This window comes from Culex pipiens, chromosome 1 (assembly GCF_016801865.2).
Source record: "Culex pipiens pallens isolate TS chromosome 1, TS_CPP_V2, whole genome shotgun sequence".
NCBI classification, from domain to species: domain Eukaryota; kingdom Metazoa; phylum Arthropoda; class Insecta; order Diptera; family Culicidae; genus Culex; species Culex pipiens.
Genome location: NC_068937.1, coordinates 88,365,852 through 88,384,405, shown reverse-complemented (window position 1 = coordinate 88,384,405; position 18,554 = coordinate 88,365,852). Strand labels below are relative to the sequence as shown.

The 18,554-nt window shown below is 44.5% G+C and overlaps 1 protein-coding gene across 1 annotated transcript in view; it reads right to left on the bottom strand.

The window, feature by feature from the left end:
• Positions 1 to 18,554, bottom strand: part of LOC120428999 (protein hedgehog) — a 24,346-nt gene continuing 5,792 nt past the window's right edge. The window contains exons 2-3 of the mRNA XM_052711662.1: positions 7,423 to 7,684; positions 1 to 1,690 (exon numbers count right to left, since the gene is read on the bottom strand). Coding sequence (XP_052567622.1) covers positions 1,038 to 1,690; positions 7,423 to 7,684 — 915 coding nt within the window. The 3' untranslated portion in view covers positions 1 to 1,037. The remainder of the gene's footprint in view (positions 1,691 to 7,422; positions 7,685 to 18,554) is intronic.

The window sequence follows — 18,554 nt, the reverse complement described above, 5'->3', positions numbered from 1 at the left end:
TTCGGCTTTGAATAACAACTTTGATTTAGTTTTTTATTTGAACTCACTACTTTGCAGCGCGTAGTTTTTCATATTTAGCTATATTTACATATCATAACATATCTCGTTGTCCAGCATGGCAGATTTTTCCTCCAAACAATTATGTTACAGATCAACAAAGACCGGGAATGTTGCGTTTGCGCTTCTCTGTGTGTGCTTCCGTTGAGCTTTTGACCAAACATACAAAGCGAACACGTGCGCTTATGTTGCATGTTGCTGTGGCGTTTCGTCGCAACGTCAAAGCGCACATGTAGCAAGCTTTTCGGTGAAATATTTCTCACTGAAAGATTTCAAGTTTTTTTTTGGGAAACGTGGTCGGTGAGCTCTGGGGTGTTTGAGTTTCGGGTCGGTTCATAAATTATTGTTTCATTATATTAAAACTATAATTAGATATCACTTTTCTTGTAGTTACATAAGGCTACTTAATAAATACTATGTTCAAAGTTAACACACTCTTGTGTCTTTCCTTAAGTACCCATTCTTTGTTCAGAGGGGTCTGCATTTCAGTTCAAATGCAAATAATTCACTGGCCGAATTTGCTCAACACAATATTAACAATCGGATTTTTGGATCAAGATTTACAATTTAATTAGTAGAAAACTTTATACAATAAAATTAGAATAAATTATTTAATATTGGGCCTACTTACACAAACTAGTCATTGATGCAGATATAAAAGGTTTAAACTTAACCACTGTTTCATGTCAAGATTTTTGCTTTCTTCGTTTAAATATCAAGGAGCGTTTCACAAACATTCCAAAGGTTGCTAAGCAAATAAGATTACTTTACCTTCCCCTGTTGCATTTAGGGGTGCATTCTATCTCTCTCGCTCACGTAATTCTAGCATTCGCGCACATAATTTAAGTGATCTCACACATATTTTCTGCTTGGACTTACAATTGGAGATGTTCCAGTTTTTTGGAGTTTGAAACCATTGAATTTACAAAATGTACAGGCTAGTTGACCGAATATGCTTCTGGGGGTGGGGATGCCACATACTAGTGATACAACCAATCCGTCGGAAGGACGTAGTCTTTGATAGAGTAAAGCGATTTAGCGTACCAATGGATACCTTCATGCCGTGGCAAACTTAAACTATGACTTTGACTGCTGAATTTGAACAGATCCATCACTTTCTGCACCACCCGGTACGGCAGGAAGCTGAGATGTGCCACCGACTGGCTGTCGATGAGGGCGTAGCAGGAGGCTGCTATCGAATCGACCAGCACGGTACCTTCGCTAGTCAGCGGTGCGTACACTCCCTGTGACAGCTTGGCCGATATCCGGAGCACCTTGCGGGGTTCCAGATTGTTGTCGATGTTGACCAGCACATAATCACCCTCCTGGATGCGATCGGCAAAGAGATACCGTGATTCACCGATCTCTTTTTGCCACACCATGACCAAATGGGCGGGCGTGACCGTGAGATGTGCCCCGCCGTCGGTTTCGATGTGCACAAATTCCCGGCTTTGGTGAGTGTCACGGTCCATGAACATCATCACTTCGCTGTACACGACGCGTCCGGAACTGTCTACGCTGAGAACCTTCTCACCAATTTGCAGCTCACTGAGCTTCCGGTGCTCTCCATTGATTGTTTGTACCGTGCTGTCTCCGGTGAAGCATCCGCTGGCGTGGTTCGATTGGGAAGAATCTGTTGAAAAGAGAGGAGAACAGAACATCGACATGAGAAACCCTGTTTAGATTCCAAAACCTCAACCTTGTAAAAAACGAATCCCCACAACAATAGATTAATAGGATAAACAGAGAGAGAATGGCTTGAAAAGGTACCGCGGCGCCATGCTGTGGCTTACATTTTTACTATCTATTGATTTATTACACCCTAGTTTAGCCGCAAATCGTGGTCTCTTTCCCACACCCAGGCACAGAGGGCTCGGGGTTTTGGGTTGTTGGTGTTTTCTCTTTCATGAGTCCGATGTGGATGTGCGCAGTGAACGAAAACAAGATTCAATTATCTGCGTGGGATGCTCATCTTTTCTGATGCTCCAGGCTTTACACAGGCGAGATGTGCGAGAAGATGGACGAGGAGAGTGTCAGAGGGGCGGGAAAAGAAGTTTAGCTTTTTGAGGTTACATGAAGGGGCTGCCAGAGAAGGGAAAAAATAAACTGTATCAATGACAATGACGGGCAACAATAAGAAGGCCGATCGGTAACAGAAGGAGGCAAAGCAAAACAAAGTCGGCGGCGGGACCTTTTGCGGAATTCTGCGTGAGGTCCTCTCCTGACCAAAAGGTTCCTGTTTCAGGATACGATCGTGCGTGTGTGATCTTTCTTTTGGTTGCGCATTTGGTGTGATGTTGTCCAGAGGTAGAATCCCACCTTTACCTTTGCTCTTCTTACGGATGCGGATTGGGTTTCCTGTATAGCCCTCTTGTTAATTAAATCTTGGGAGGGATCGTAGCGCTTGCCAAAATTTTATTTTACCAAGTTTGCGTCGTTGTATGAAATTGGTCGACCTTTTCCGGTCCTTGTTTTATTTTGCTTTCGAACGCTTTTGGGCTGGTAATTTATTTTGACATGTTTAGGACCTGTCCTGTCACATCAAGCAAATTAATGACACCGAACAATTTTTGATTTTGTTCGCATCTAGGATAAAATTCAATATGGAATTTTAAATTTCAAGTGATTTAAATTTGGTTAATGCCAAAACCTACAAGTGCTTTCCCTGCAATCCTTAAAGCTGAAATTGCCATTGTAAGAGGATTACATGCAATGTCCTCGGCACTCGGCAAAGCAAAGCTCGCAACAATTTGACCTTCGTGTGAACGCAAAAAGCCCCCGATAATCCACTTGGCTAACCAACTTTATCGGGTCAGAAAGCCGGCCCAGAAAAGAGAGAAAAAAAATGTTGAGAGATGTGTATTATACTCTGTCAAAAAATTAATTTTCTAATGATATTATCCCTCCCGGTCTGGTTAGCCTTTGCTTCAACGTTTGAACGTTTGTGCGGCTTCAGGTCTGCGTGTTTGCCTCGGAGTTCCTGGAATTTGGAAAGGATTGTCCGTCCAGCCGGGGCAAACAAGGATTATATTTGTTTAGCTCTCGTGAGCGTTGCTCGCCGATCGCCGATACGGGATCTACTGTTCTGCTTTTTTCGCTCTCAAGCCCAAGCTCTTGGAGAACGAACGAAAGAGATTTATTCAGGTGTTTGCCATTATCTTTCCCTTGGGTCCCGGGCCTGTTTGTGTGTAAGGATCACCACCAGGACTGCGGCGGATTGCAGGTCGGCGAGCGGACAAACTGAACCAAACCACAAATATTAAATGTAGGTTTCCATGTTCTCGTCCTCTTCCCAGTGTCTTCTTGCGTGTTCCCTCCCAAGATCTTTTGTTTCTTCTTGCGCTGTTCTCGCAAGGTTGTAAAGTTCTAAAATGCCAACTCATGTGGTTCCTCACCAGTTTCCGCAGCGTGTTTCTCTTGAGACTTGTGGAAAGGTCCGCACAAGCTGAGAGCGGCAGATCTCGAAACTCCGTGCAGCGTTTTTTCGGAGGTGTTCTGTTGTGGTGCTCAATAAAATAAACGGCCCGTCCTCAGGGTTGTGGTCGAATCGCCACTGGGGTGCTGCCCCCGATGTGTGCGTGTGAATGGCCACGGTAGGCATCATGCCGGGCAAACCAGTTTCTGCTGGAGCTACTTTCGGGGTGCCTCGCCGTGTGATAAACTTTGACAGTTAAACGGACTCGACCGCAGCAGCAGCGCGCACCCAGTTGGGGTTGATTGGTTAGAAAGCTCTTTCCCCTCCCTCGGCACGGGGGTCGTCGAAAAAATGTCCGGCTATGAATGAATTTTTGATTGGCGATAACCAGTTTTCATCGCAAGCGCGCGATAGTAATCGGTCCGATTTCTTCTTCAATATTCATGGGCCATTATGTAAATCGAACGAGTTTTCGGGGTGACTTTGGATCGGGACCCGAATTCAAAATGGCGGGCGTTGGGAACGTTTCATTCATCGCAGGGAAGGATCAAACTAGTTAGAAATGATAACAAGCTCATTCACAAAGCACGAAATTTATTCGGTTGAAGTCAAGAGATTATGAATGAAAGTAGCACAGCTTTCGTTTCGTTTCATGTTATTTGAAGCATTTTTTATGATTTTTGTGTAGGATTGTGATAAATTTAAAGTTATCTAATGTTGATCAATATCATCATATATTTACTTACAACTTTGTTTTGAATTTTGAAATAGAAATTTAGTAATCAATTTTATTTGCGTAAATGGTGTAAAATTAGAATTCAGCCTGTAAAATCAAATGAATTCGAATATAAGTCTAATGTCAATGTTGACAGCTTATAAGATCACAATAAAAATACATTTCTTGAGCCACCAAACCAGGAACCAGCTGGTTCAGTTTACTCCAAGCTCATGTTCCAGCGATTCGATGAAGCATCGGACTCGTCAAAAGGGACAGACCGACCGATCGCGGCCGTTGTTTCATTGTTTGTGTTTTCATATGTCTACAACTGTAAATAAACACTTGACAAGATTATTTCACGCGCGTTGTGCGGTGGAGTCGTTACTCCCACCACCCCTGGTCGGATCATGCGAGGGTGAGGTTAAGTGACAGAGAAGGGGCCATCTCGTTTTCACTTACGCTGGATCGGAATACGCTCAGGGGCGTATGATCTCGGTTCCCACTGTACTGGTGGTGTAAAGAGAAGGGGTTCGCTCGTCCGTCCGCCCGTCAGCTATTTTTGTTATTGTTATGATTTCACAACAAATAAATCCTGACATTTAGCGGCATTTGGCTCCGCCGTATGAAACTTGAATGGTTCTTGACTTAATCCTGGCCATCGCCATGAATGGCCTGGAACGTCTCGCGTCTCACGCGCCTGTGAAGGATTGACGCGTGGAAGTGGCAAATTGCATTCTCACGATATCGAAATTAAATTTATTTACATCGCGGCCTTACCCACGGGGTGGCGTGGTGTGGCATCAACGATGCAGTGGTGACCATCGGGGTTTTGAGTGTGTGTCAGCCGCGCCGCGCCGCCGTAATGACCATGTTTAAGGGTTTATTAATGAGGCATATTCCTTCGGGGAGGTGGAGATCTTTTCCACGGGATGGGGGCGTATCGGCGAACTCCTATTGGTAGGTGCCTGACAATCAATCATGGTTCAATCATGATGAGTTGCCACCGTATTCGAGTTTTCGGGTTGATCAATTCACGATTCGTAACGAATCGGCTAAGAGAGTATTATCGCGTAGTCACGAGTGAACTTTGTTCCAACAGGTTTCGTCGAGAGACCAAACATTCAATCATATTCGACATTCAACGATCAAAACATGAAGTTGCTCCCAGGTTGCGCAATCCACTCTAAAGCTAATCTTGTGGAGAAGCATGAGAATTTTGAACGCTAACTAATGATAAACGCCATTGAATGTTTTGTTTTTTCAGGAAATTTCTGGAAATATTTGACATTTGTTTAGTAAATATAGTCTTCTAAACCTATTACTACACAATATGAAAGGTGATCGGCAGCTCCGTTACAAGTTATATCTGTGTTGATACCATTTTTTTCTAGTTTACAATTGAAACTAAGAAAAATACATATTAAAATTCCTTATTGTTACATCGTTTCGAACAGAAAATTTAAAAAATTAAAGCTGCACCGTGCCGCCATTTTAAACCAGATAGGAATTTCGCTGCTGCGTGTGCTCTTTGGCACCGAGGACGCGCCGGTGCTGTGTATCTTCAGCGCGCGCACTCAAGTGTCCATAGTCTCGGGGGGCGCTTCTTATGCTGACGTTATTTTTCTCCCGAGTTTCGGTGCTTTTCTTTTGCGCGCGCCGTTGGCTATGTTGCTGCGCCCAAGGTGTGTGTACAATAAAAGGCGGTGGCGGTGCGCGGCAAGTAAAATGGTGGCAAAGCAAAGGTGCTCACCAAACTCACACACACATACACCCGGGGGAAGGAGCGCGAAAGAGATGGCACAAGAAATCCATTCAGACGGTTTTGCCCAATCTTTGGTCCCCGGACGGCGGCGGTGGCGGCATCGATCAGAGGGAATCGAAAAAAAAAGATGAACAACCGTGCATACACCGATACACGTGAAAAGCAATATTAAGGTTATGACAGCTACGTTGCACATATACAAGCAACGTTCAACGTTGTGACCGCTTGCGGTTTTCTGTTTTCGAGGAAGTGAGAAGGAAAAGGATCATTTAAAATTTGTCGGTTCGGGTATCGGTCATTTATTTTCACACGGATATCGGAGCTCAACCGAGGGGTTTCCGATTGCTGGGGGAAAATCAAAGTCGGCCGAGGTCACCAGCAAAAGTTGCATTGCTTGGCTTATTTTCCTTTTTCGAATTCTGTCCTGAATGAATTCTTAGCAGATGATTTGCCAAAGGCGAAACTTAATTGAATTTTTGAGAATTTCCAGCGAAAAAATAAATGCCGAATATTAATGCTATGGAATCATCTTAAACAACCATGCGCACCCACGTTTATCTTTGAAGATGGCAAAAATAAGGGGTTTAGCATGGTTTCTTCGGTTGCTTAAGATGATTCCATAGCATGCATTTGTATTAGAATTTTTTTTTATTGGCAGGCAATTCACTAAAATTCAGCTTTGTCGATTGGAGCATTATCAGGGAGCCCAAATCTACTATACTATGACAAAATTGGAGCGTTTACAGAAATCATCTTCAAAAATGTCGAGTCTTGAATATTGATGATTAGATTATTCTATCGACATTATCAACAAGTTGCCTTCAGGTTTACCACAACTTGGTCCATTCACCCTAAAGTTAATTTCCTTCACAGCTCCCAACACAATAATTTCCGTGCCGATGCAAATCACCACTTTACAGTTTCTGTCTCACCTCTCTCGGCGCGGATGCTTGGCTCCACCGCGTGCATGTGCGTCCCACCACTTCAGCCCGCCAATTTTCGGGTGAAAATTAAAGCTTTGAACGTGCCATGTGTAATGAGAAAATGAGTCCTTTTTTTGCGGCCCGGCGATCCTCGTTAAGGTGGTGCACCGCCGTCAATTTGGGCGGCGTCCAAGGGAAAGTAGCTCGGCGCGGACGGATGCAGCTGGCCAGGCTTGTTGACGACTTGCCGGTGGAGTAAAACTAGTTTTTTTTTGCGTTTTTTGGCATGTTCTTAGGGGCGCTCAAACTGGTTTGCGAGAAAAGTGCGAAATTTTCCTCGGGCGCTTCGCCGAAGTTTGGCGTCGAGAGGGTAACGAGCTGATGATCTGATCATGCAACCTCCAGTTTGGGTTGGGGTGAAGAAAGCGATTTTACAAAAAGAATTTGCTGGGTATTGTGGGAAGTTGGCAGTACAACGGTACCAACTATAAGCCTTTTCTCTGTTTCCCCCAATATTTTAGACAGGAACAATCGATTTTGAACCTACCTGACTTAACCGAACAGTGGATGTGGTTGCGGCTTTCGTAAAACACCCAGTCGAAGCCCGCCTCGACGGCTAGCCGCGCCAGCATTCCGATCTTGGAGCGATCCTTATCCGAGGTCATGATGTCGACGGCACGGCCCTCGTAGTGCAGCGACTCCCGCGCGTGCATGTGGTCCTCGTCCCAGCCCTCGGTGACCATCAGCCGCAGGCCGGGCCACTGGTTCATGACCGACACCGCCAGGATGTTGAGCTTTTCCTTGCAGCGCTAAAAACGACAGTAAAAAAAGTTAGAATTTAATGAACGATCGGCTAATTAAATTAATTTATAATAATGATAATTATTTGTCAACATGGCAATTGCCATAAATTAGAGCCCGGGAGTCTGTGTTTGCACAGTGACACCCGATCGTCTCGACGACCGGTTGCATAAAAAATGCAACGGTTAGCTGCCCTGCGGCTTTCGAAATGGCGTGCAAATTGTTGTGCACCGAGACACTTAACCCCAGTCTGCAGTTGTTGCACGAGGGGGGATTCGCACTTTTGCTAAGCGTCTGCGTTCAGAGTGTGACAAGTGCGATAGAAACCAGCGTGAATGCATGACCCGGGGGTAATTACCGTCAACACCGGCGTAATAAGGGGGGACTTCTTATGGGGTCGTAGTTGTTTTAAGTTTTGGATACCAACTTATCATGGACGAAATAAGACTGGTACTGAAAGGTCCATCATAACCAAACATGGGATGTCAAATCCTCTGTTTGCTGAATGATGATGTTGTGGAAATCTAATTTTGTGTCAGAACAGTTGTCATTCAATGTCATGATTTGATAGTCACATTTGATGTCAGCGGTCATTGGTATCTTAACAACTGCAGTTGATCGAGAGTAAAATGATCTTGATTTGGAAAGAAAGAATGATGCTGACGCCGAGCAACATACACTAACACAACAAAAACTATTTAGCTTTAATTAAGCAGCATGTGTAGACTTTGAATCAGTCACTACTTGGGCGTAACCATCTTATTCCATTCTCAGTAAATACTTTTTACTACTAGATTGAGAGTCCTTTTGTAGCGAAAAATATGTTAGCCTCCGTTTAAAATAATGCATTCACTCTAAACTACGGTGAAAAAAGTAAACCGGATTTTCAGCTTGGCAGCTAAGGTGTTGAGGAAAATATCAATAATCAACCTTCATTGAGCATCACGATGTAATCGATTTCTTATCGAAGATGCTGTCTGTTTCTTCGGCCATTCACTCACCCGGTTCCGAACCTGTACATTTATAGGTTAGCTCGGTACAAATTATTGGCTTTTGCGCGCCAAGTAGGTGAAGTGAGCGTGAATGAATGGATGAAAAGAAAAGGTGAGCAAGATAAAAACCTCTTTTGCATTTAATGATGGCCTCTCGACACAGAGAGTATGGCAGCTGATTAACGAGGTGCGTGTAGCAATAAAAATAAAAATTAATCTTTTTTGCACCCGAGATGACCATCCGACGACGAGTCAGTTTGCTGCTGTAGGCAGTACTTGTACCGGTCGGTGGTGTGATGTTGTGTCGCGGCACTTTAATTTCCCGGGTACGATAGCACCATCCTTAATCGCTACCGGCAGCTAATTTTCACCTTTTCCCCTACCTTTCTTGGACGCATGCAATGCGTCGGACTTTCAGCAATCAACAGTTAAGAGCGAAAAAAAAACGAGAGGCGTTGAGACGAACTAAATAGCAGTCAAATTAAACATCCACCATAACGGTTTTTGTCGCGCGTGACGACGTCCGAGCAATCACCCAAAAGTCTCTTCGAGACAACTTCAGGGGCTCAGCGCAGCACGGCAGATGACTCCACCTATAGCAAGCCGGCTCTCGCCGAAGAAGTGTGAAGGCGTGGCTTAAGTCATTAAAATTATTTTCATTTCGTGAATGTCTCTCCATGTTTGATTCTAGCATCGCTTTCCGGGGCGGTGAGTGTTGCTGGGTTGTCGTCTACCGAGAAGCAATAAACGCATCCAGCAACGCAACGGCGGCTGGTAGACAAATGTGGACAAATGCGGCCACAGGTGATTGGTCCAACAAAAAAAAAAAAAAAAAAAAAAAAAAAAAAAACGGGAACATGTGTTAACCGACCGAAGCAGCGTTTCATTGAATTTCAGGTTAAGAGGGTAGCTCAAGAATCCACGCGGTTCCTGGAATGCCGGGAAACGTATGATTTAGTTTTCAACATGAGTAATTCGTGTCTAGACTTGCATGCTACAGCTCGCCGCTACCACGGAAAGCCCTAAAAAGTTTCCATCGCATTCTGTCCGACCTGGAAGGCATGGTTGAAGAAAACTAAATTAAAATTTATGTTTATATTTATGTTCATGGCCGTTCCAGCTGAACGGGCTTAAGCAGCCAACAACACGGGAAAGATGCACACTGAGCTGCGCAAAGCGAAACCAAGTCTAAGGCGATTCCACAACAGCAACACCCAACAACACTGTTAATCCGGTAAACATTTCGTCACAGATGTCATATTAGATTTAAATGTTTTCACGGCTGTCAATTGGGTTGGGTGTCTGAAGAGATGCTCTCTTTGCCCTCCTCCGTCACCGGCACAGATTCTCCGGACAACAAAAAGCGTCCAGCAAAGAGCGGCAGCTAGAGACCCTTGGCGATGTCCTCGAAGGCGAATACGAGGTCAGAGAGAAGGAGCCCGGAGCATAAAGTGTAATCGATTTTCAAGACTCGTTCCTCTCTCACCACACGATGTCGTCCACACTGCTGCTGGCCTTCGGTGGTTCCTTCCCGCAGACCGTAAAGAGACTCTTGTTTTGTCTCCTCGTTGGTTTGGTTTGCCGTGTGTTCATTTCCCGGAATTCGTCGCCTCGGTATCATTTGTCTTGTCTCGAATTCCGTTCCTCCTGAGCGGCGGGGCCGTTCTCTTGCTCTCTCACTGTCCGGTTCGGGGTATCTTGTTTGCTGTTTGTTTTAAGGCTACCGTGGAATCGATTCTCCCCGTGTCTGTGCTCTGGGGCTCGTCCAAGGGGGAGGAGGAATTTGTTACGGCGTCTAAATATTTGGACGTTTTAAGGTTTTAGGTTCTTTGGATTTTCCGGTTCTCCCTCTGTTTATTTTTTCTTCTATGGCATACTGGGTGTTGCGAACGGGCACCGGTTCCTCGAACAGTCCAAATAAAACAACTTAATTCAGACATGTTGAAAACTGCAATTTATTGCACTTAATTAGTTACATAAAGTTTCACAAAATCACAATACTTACAACTTCGGTGTTTATACGCAGCTGAGGCAGGATTGTTAATCCATCAGCTGCGCCCGCACTACCGCTCGCTTCAAACTGTTGTTTATTTCTGATTCTACTTTGAGCAGTAGCACGGGCACCGAGTCGTAAGTACACACAATTGAACAATACACAAAGATCTTCAGCAGCAGTGTCCGAGGGGCGCGTCACTCTGCGTTTATTCGCAACACTGGGCTTTGCGAAGGTTACTGCAAGTTACCGAAAACGTGCTGGTATTACAAAATTTGTTCGATGTTCTTGTAATTAGAAACCAAAGTACCGTAATCTGGGGTGAATCGGGACTACAGTCTGAATAGGGACAGCAGTTTTTAGAGCACTTAAAGCTTTTAAATTTGGAAATGGATGTACACATTTTGTTGGCCTGAGTATGTTCTAACCGAAACCAACCAGAAAAATCAAAATACTGTGCTCCAACATGGTTAAAACTGCTGTCCCAATTCGCCCCATGTGTCCCGATTGACCCCAGTTTACGGTACTCAAGAATTTGAACTGTGGAATATGATTTGCTTTTGCTAGTTATGAGAGTTATTGTTATGACAAGAGCAATTGCATGGCGAACATTTTTAACTTAAGCTTAGCTTAGTGCTGGGTTGAGGTTATTAAAAAAATAAAATTCATTCGGCTGTTTTCATATTCTTCTTTACAGAAAGTATTGGTCCCTCGTGACTTTGTCTCAAGACTACTCGTTTTCAAGAAATGTAAACAACAGATTTTTTTCATCAATTCCTATCCAACACTATCCATCAAAATACACGCCACCCACCCGATGCCCAATTCAACACCAGTTACAACATTTTCACGAAAGACTTCAATGCCAGGCCAGGACACAAACCCCTTGCGACGACGTCAAGGCCATTCAATTACCCAGGTGAAAACGCACCAAAAAGCCAACAGCATTCAACGTAAATTGGCTTCCTAATTGGATGAATAGAAAAAAAGTGTCGCCAAAAAGGTACACTCTCTCGCATCGATTGCTATCAAAACAAAAGGGAGATTTATGTTTGCAAACATCGGTGAGGCATGCGAATTTTGGATGTCCTTTTCATGTAGCAGATGCTGCTGCTACTGCGGGCAACCATGATGCAGCAGTTCTACGAGATTAACTGCCCTCTATTGTTGCAGGAATCAATGAATGCTTTTCCTGGAGAAAAGTTGATACGCTGGCTGCTGCGGTCGAACGGGAGAAATGCATCCATCTCAACCATCGAGAGACCACAAAGGACCTCGGTGACGTTAGATCTAGCCGCTTAGGGTTCAACATAGGTTGGATGTTTATCAACTTTCGACTCCGTTCTGTACAACCTTTAAATAGGTTCTGAATGGGTTCCCAAAACATGGGTAAAGGGCCGTTTCCCCCTCCCTGTTGGCACGCGGGATAATTATTGTAAAACAACAGCAAATTTACACCATTTTGTTAATTTTTCGTCTCGTTTGGTGCACGTTTTTCGTGTTTAATTATGTTTGCTTAGTTGTTTTCCTTCCTCGGCGGCGTGCTCATCAGAGAGTCTACCAACGACGGCCGGGTTGGTAGTGTTTGCGGTCCTTGTTAGTGCGTTACACGCCGCTGCCTCCGCCACGCCGGTTGTCACAGAATTCGGCACTTTCTTTGAACGTCCGCCCCTCGTCAAGGGCTCTCCGGAATGTGCGCCCAAACATCGTTGGTGGTATCGTCCTCCGAGGTCCGAAATCGAGGGGAACAAAGAAACAAGGACATCCCGAACCGGCCGCGCCGCTCTTTTGAGGACCATAAATTTTAAGGTTATGGCGATGACTCCACACTGTAGCGCGAGCATCATTAGTCGTAAACAATTTGTTAAGCATTAGTAGCCGTTTTTTTTTCGTCGATTGCGTCTTCTCCGTGGCCATCTCCGGCGTAGGAATTTCGATGTGCTGGGTTGGGCTTGGGCCGGGTAGGGGAAACACTGTTAAGTGGCTTAAAGCGCATTAATAAAAGTGACAAGTTACACGACTTTTCGGTTAGCCGCCGTCATCTTCAGCAGCGCAACATCCATCGTTTAAGGTATGGGGAACTGCTGCGTGAACTGGGCAGGTGAGAGAAGATCATGGCGTGCGCGGTTGGAAGCGAAGCATATTCAATGTAATTTGAGTTAATCTCGGGAACGTTTGCGTTTTAATCATTATCGTGTATTGCGTGGAACGATGGGCGGAGGTGGAAAATGTGTGAAGGGATTGAGAGTGCGATGACCGATGACGAGATGGAGTTAAAATGCATTAGTGACTACATAAATAAGTAAATGGGCTTGGTAGAGCTTCATGGAACAGCAGAATTTATCGTATGTTTTGTACAGAAGTTATCGTATGACTTGAGATATTGAAGTAAAATATTAAAATTGAATGAATTTTATGGTCCGTTAGAGCATTGCTGATAACATGTTTTCTAAACTTGGAGTCATTGTCAGAAGTCAGATTTTTGAATCCTGGAATCCCTGAGTTACTGAAAACCAATTCCACCTGCAATCATTGCCAACTTTCCAGTGGTTGGAATGGAAGAAGAAAACAACAAACCACACCAACGCTCACCCACGAAACCTCCTAATAACTCACGCATCAATCGCTTGTCAAACGCCGCGGGAGGTCAACGGGAGATTAAACACCTGACACTTTTGGTCTGTTTGCTGTGTGTGCGCGCGCGCGTTGAACACGCGATTAAACCGGCTGCTGCTGTAGCCACACGAAGAATGGAACGGCCCATCGGTGGCGGCGGTCCAAACAGACCCAGGGATTGTCGACCGCGTGCGCCGTTTATGACAAATTCCACACACTCCCGGTTGATAAATGGCCTCGGATGAAATCATTTGTCAAGCGTCGGGCCGTCCACCGGTTTCTTCGCTCTCTCTCTGCGATGTGTCCCTTTGTGAGGCGAAGGCAATCGGAGGCAAATAAGGGGACGAATTAAAAAGAGATAAGTATTAAATTACATCGCATTAATATAATTCACTTGTTTTGTCAGGTTCAAGCGCTCAGAACGAGCGCAATCTGGTCGTGGCCACGATTTGGGTTTCGTATTTACATAGGTACGGCACAAAGTCAACTGACGTTTTTTTTTTTTTTTTTTTGGTGAGGACAGGACAAAACCAGAAACAAGCTGCTTTCCATTTCGGCGTGTGTTATTTATGTTGAACATGCTCCCGGTACAATGAGTTGTGTCATCGAGCTCTATTCAGGGTGAACGGAGGCTGTTTTCAACAATACATTTTCCACCTCTCCAGAGAGAGATGTGTGATTAATAGTTTCAATGTGGGTAGAGGTGTACAACTACTAGCAGGGCGCATTGGGTCGGAACGTGTAGATTGGAGAAAAGTGATTCAAATGTAATCTTGGCTTAATAGTATGCAACGGGTCGTGCTGTTATGAGGACTTTTATGGCGGGAATGTGAAAAAAGCTCATTAATTCAAGAAGTCTTTCACACGTCGTTTGTCTTTGGCCAATTTCCCTAACATTTATTTAAAAAACACGTGCATCATCCTAAATCAAGTCTATTTAATAAAACTTAGGTTCATGTTCCAGAAAATTTGCTTCTTTGTATGTAAACCGTTTCTTCCACAGCAAAAGCAAAAAAAAGGTAGTCAATGAAGCATCCATCATGTAACAGTACACGTCGCATAACGCTATTGACGATTATCATCGCCACCAGAACCCATTGAGCGAACGGGAGCCGTACGGCATCATCTGGCAGCTCGGCGGGGAAATCAATAGCAGAGGAGCAGGAATCGACGACGAGGTGGCAAAAGCGGATCAAGTTTCAATTGAGCTGCTGCGAGTGGCTATTATTACCCGGCTCCTGCCGCCTGAAGTTGCAGTCTGAAGAGGCAATCTGTGTTTCACTTGTGCGGCGACGAGGGCAGCTCGCAACGGGTTGCTGCTCTCTTTGATGGTCTTGGTCGATGTTCTGCGCGCGTCCGAGAGCGACCGGATGATCGACGGGAGTTGATAGGAATCAGTTACTGGGTCTCCAGGACGTCGTACCTTCCGTACAACGTTGAAAGGGGATCAAATCACCGCCACCAGGACAGGCGGTGTCGATTTGGACGATAGTGGAGGATTTCGACAAGGGGTAGAACACAAAGGATAAGACGCAGGGCGAGCCTGTTGAGCAAGGTTAGGGTTTTGATAGTTTAATTGTGGGAATCCTTAGAAGCGTGTGCCACGGATATTATGATCGGACTTCAACACAACGGGTTGGTGGTACAGCGAAGGATAGAAACAATGTTTCACATAATTTGAATTCTGGCTGTGTACGGGAGATCCCCTTTACTGTAGCGCAGCTGACGGCAGGAAGACAATTCTCGAGTCGGGTTTTTTTGGCAGATCAATATCCAATCAGCCAGAAGGGTATCCGGAGGTCGTAATCAGATACTGGATCAACCTACCGCCGCCCGCTACGGCAATAAATATTACAAGTAGAGCAGTGGAGTGGACTCCGAAGGGAGCCAACAATCCAGACGGACGTGGTGTGGTGAGATTGATTCTTTGATGGGCAGATTGTTCCTCGTGGTGGAGATCGTCGTCGTCGGTGGTAAGTTAACCGCAGCATTCGAGTATGTCAGAAGGAAGAGGTGAAGTATCGAATTTACGGCGTGGAATGCGACAAATTTTGTGGTTGAAGGGTGAAATTCGAAGGATTTCCTCGAACGCGATGGGGTTATTGATCTACCCAGTGACTCGGAGCGTTTCGTCAGGTGAAATACCACAGCAAACGTTATTTCATAAGTAATTTATTATATTTTGACGAATACGGTGTGTCACAGCTTAGTGCAAATAGAGGCGGCAGTAAAACAGATTGGCAGTCAATGTTCAATTAAATAGAATTTATTGGATAATTTTCGCGGCGAACCGCGGTTTGTGTCGAGCATCTGTTTTATATCATCATAAAACCAGTCGTTGTCGTGGGGCTAAAGCTAGCTAGTACATTTTGTTTTAATGGAGTGGTGATCAGAAATTATTCGACTCTCCACGCTGGTTCCGGACAATTTATTACACAACGTTTTATGCGAAAATAATATGGCGTTCGCAGCGCTTGTCCGTGTAATGTTCTGAGTTTTTGTGCATTCATCGATCAACCGGCTATTCATTTACTGCAACGCATGGCTTTGAAGAGAGTGAGCGAAGAATAGCGGGTTTTTGACGTGCAGAACCGGCCGTCCACCAATCCAGAACCATGGGATGGACGCAGGCAGGCAACCATTACGCTTCTTCCCCTTAACCATCGTCTAGCCACGCCACGTGCAAAACGCGCGGCTTAAGAGATCATAACTCATCTCTTGTTATGTTTTACTGTGTGGTGCTGCTATTGGCTTAGGTTGAGAGGTCGGGCGGTTATTTCTTTTGCGATTTTGTGTTGCGTTTTCTTCTTTTTGTTTTATGTGAAACAGAGAGAGATCCTCGAGGATTGGTTATTGGTACGATTTCTTGCATAGAATTATGGGAAAGATATAGCCAAAGGAGTGAATCATGGTGTCTACGAAAATAATATCATAAATCTTTTAGGCTAATAAGTACTTAAACGCCTCTTGAAACAAATATGATCAGATTTTGTTAAACCGTGAGAGCTATGCCGCTGAGACAGGATAAAAACAATCGATTATCGAATTCAAATACACAACTCGACATTTTTAAAGTTGATGTTAGTAAACTCTTTAGTTTATTCAAGGTTTGGTAGATTTGGGCTCCTTGAACATGCTCCATTGACACAAGTGAATTGTAGTGAATTTTCATAGTAAGGAACCAAGCGTCTCCATCGAATTTCTCTATTTTAGAATGAAACCATGGAATCGCCTGGCTTATTAGCATGGAATCATATCTCGAAATTTACAACATTATTCTTTCGAAGGAAATTATCTAAAATTCAGTTCTATCGATTGGAGCGTGTTCAGGAAGTCTAAATCTATAAATCTACTTTGACGAAATTGAAACGTTTACTGACATTAACTTTAAAAATGTCGAGTGGTGATGTTGACTCGATTTTGTTTGATACTTTGTCAGTGTGGGAACTAGTAGTTTCACACTACTTGAGTATTGAGTCTTAGCAATTCGGACGTACGAGTGGTTTCATCACCGGAGCAATAGAAAATCTGTCATAGCAAGGTACAATGGAAACTATAAAGCATTAGGCAAATTTTAGATTAACCAGCTACTTGACTCGTGGTAAAATCCCACTAGATTCGCTAATATTTTACAAACGTTTCGCTTATGATGACAAACGAAATTCACTTATGATGAATTGGGATGCCATAAATCGACAAAGACGAGAGTATACGTGTAGTTCAACGGATGTTTTCTCCTCCAAGCGATCCTTCTACTCCTGGAGCCAACCACGATTAAGCCTACCCATGTCAATACCAGCAAAAAGCGTGGAGCAACGGTCTATGCAACAACTTGTAAAGAAAATATTAAAACCACACAGTACACGAGTATTAAACCAAATAACATTTATAGCGCGACCCACTGTTTCTTGTTCTTTCCTTTCTGGTAGACACACTTTGTTGTACGGCTCGTCGGATCCTGACCCGGCCAGGAGGGGGTTTGCACCACGATGATGACGGTCTTGCCCAAGCAAGGTTTACATAACTGCTCGCTGCAAAGCCATTTGTTAATCCGCACGGTCCTCGGCAGTCGGTGGAAGCTCAACGTGACGTCAATTTCATGCTTCGCTCGTAAACATCGTTTTGAGTGCGCCTTGAGGTCGGGCCCGTGGTATCTTATGGGAATGTAGCACTTTTTCGCGTATAACGTATACACATGTTGGGGCGATAGTTCAACAGGATTAGCCTCGGCAACAACCTGTAACTATCGAGCGGCTATGTTCGATGGTTTGTGCGATAATTTCGTGTGAACCAACGTGGGGCGGCGCGCATGATTAGCATAAAGCTTTCGGAGTAGAAGACGATCCCGGCTCGGCGGTCGCTGATCCCCGGCGATGCAGAGTTTCCCGATAATGATGCTGTGATAATGATCATTAATTTCATCACGATCGCACACTGCTTAGCCTTAAAGCTTTTATTGTTTTATGAGTTTTTACTGCGCGCACCTCTCTCGCTTTATGGTAGTCATCTTCATGCATCCATTTGGCATTAGTTTGGCCTGGCCCGGGGTCCGGATGATGATGGAAGCTATGGCGGTGGCACCCGGGTTTAAAAGTGAAACCAAATTTCTTTGTTTTGCTCTGGCAGGTTGCTTTGAGCCGTTTAAGATCGGATCGGGTTATTCGCAAGCACTCCCCTCGCGTCGGAGATCCACCAGAACCTTCCGACGACGACGTGTAATCAAATTAACTAATTCTGCTTTAATTTTATTATGGGTACAAAAACGGGCGATGACTTTGGTATGGGAGGGAATAAAGACCGGGCAGCACGATACGGTGTCGTAAACCGTTTGACCATTCCCTCGGCGAACGGCTGCGCACTTATATTGAGTCTTGATTTATGTATGTTGATATAAATTCCATAATTGATTAAATATTTGTGAGAGATTTTACAACTCTCATCTCACTCGACCTTATACGGGCGAGGTGAATCTAGATTTGACCAAACAAGTTATCATAATCTGTTTATTATTGCTATTTCGGAGGCAATCGCCATCGATTCCTGCAGTAAGCTTTTACGGTTCGATAAAGAAACTGCCGCCGCCGCCGCCTGAGATGATCATGAAAGGCGGCAACCTCCGACGATCCGACCTTTTGGACGACTTTCAAGCCGCATGTGTCATATAGCCATAAATTTGCGAATAAAACTGTTTTTTTTTTTGAGAAATTGAATGGAATTCTTGATTTTGCGCTAATATTTCAGGAAAGTACATCTACATTACTCGATGAACCCCATAGC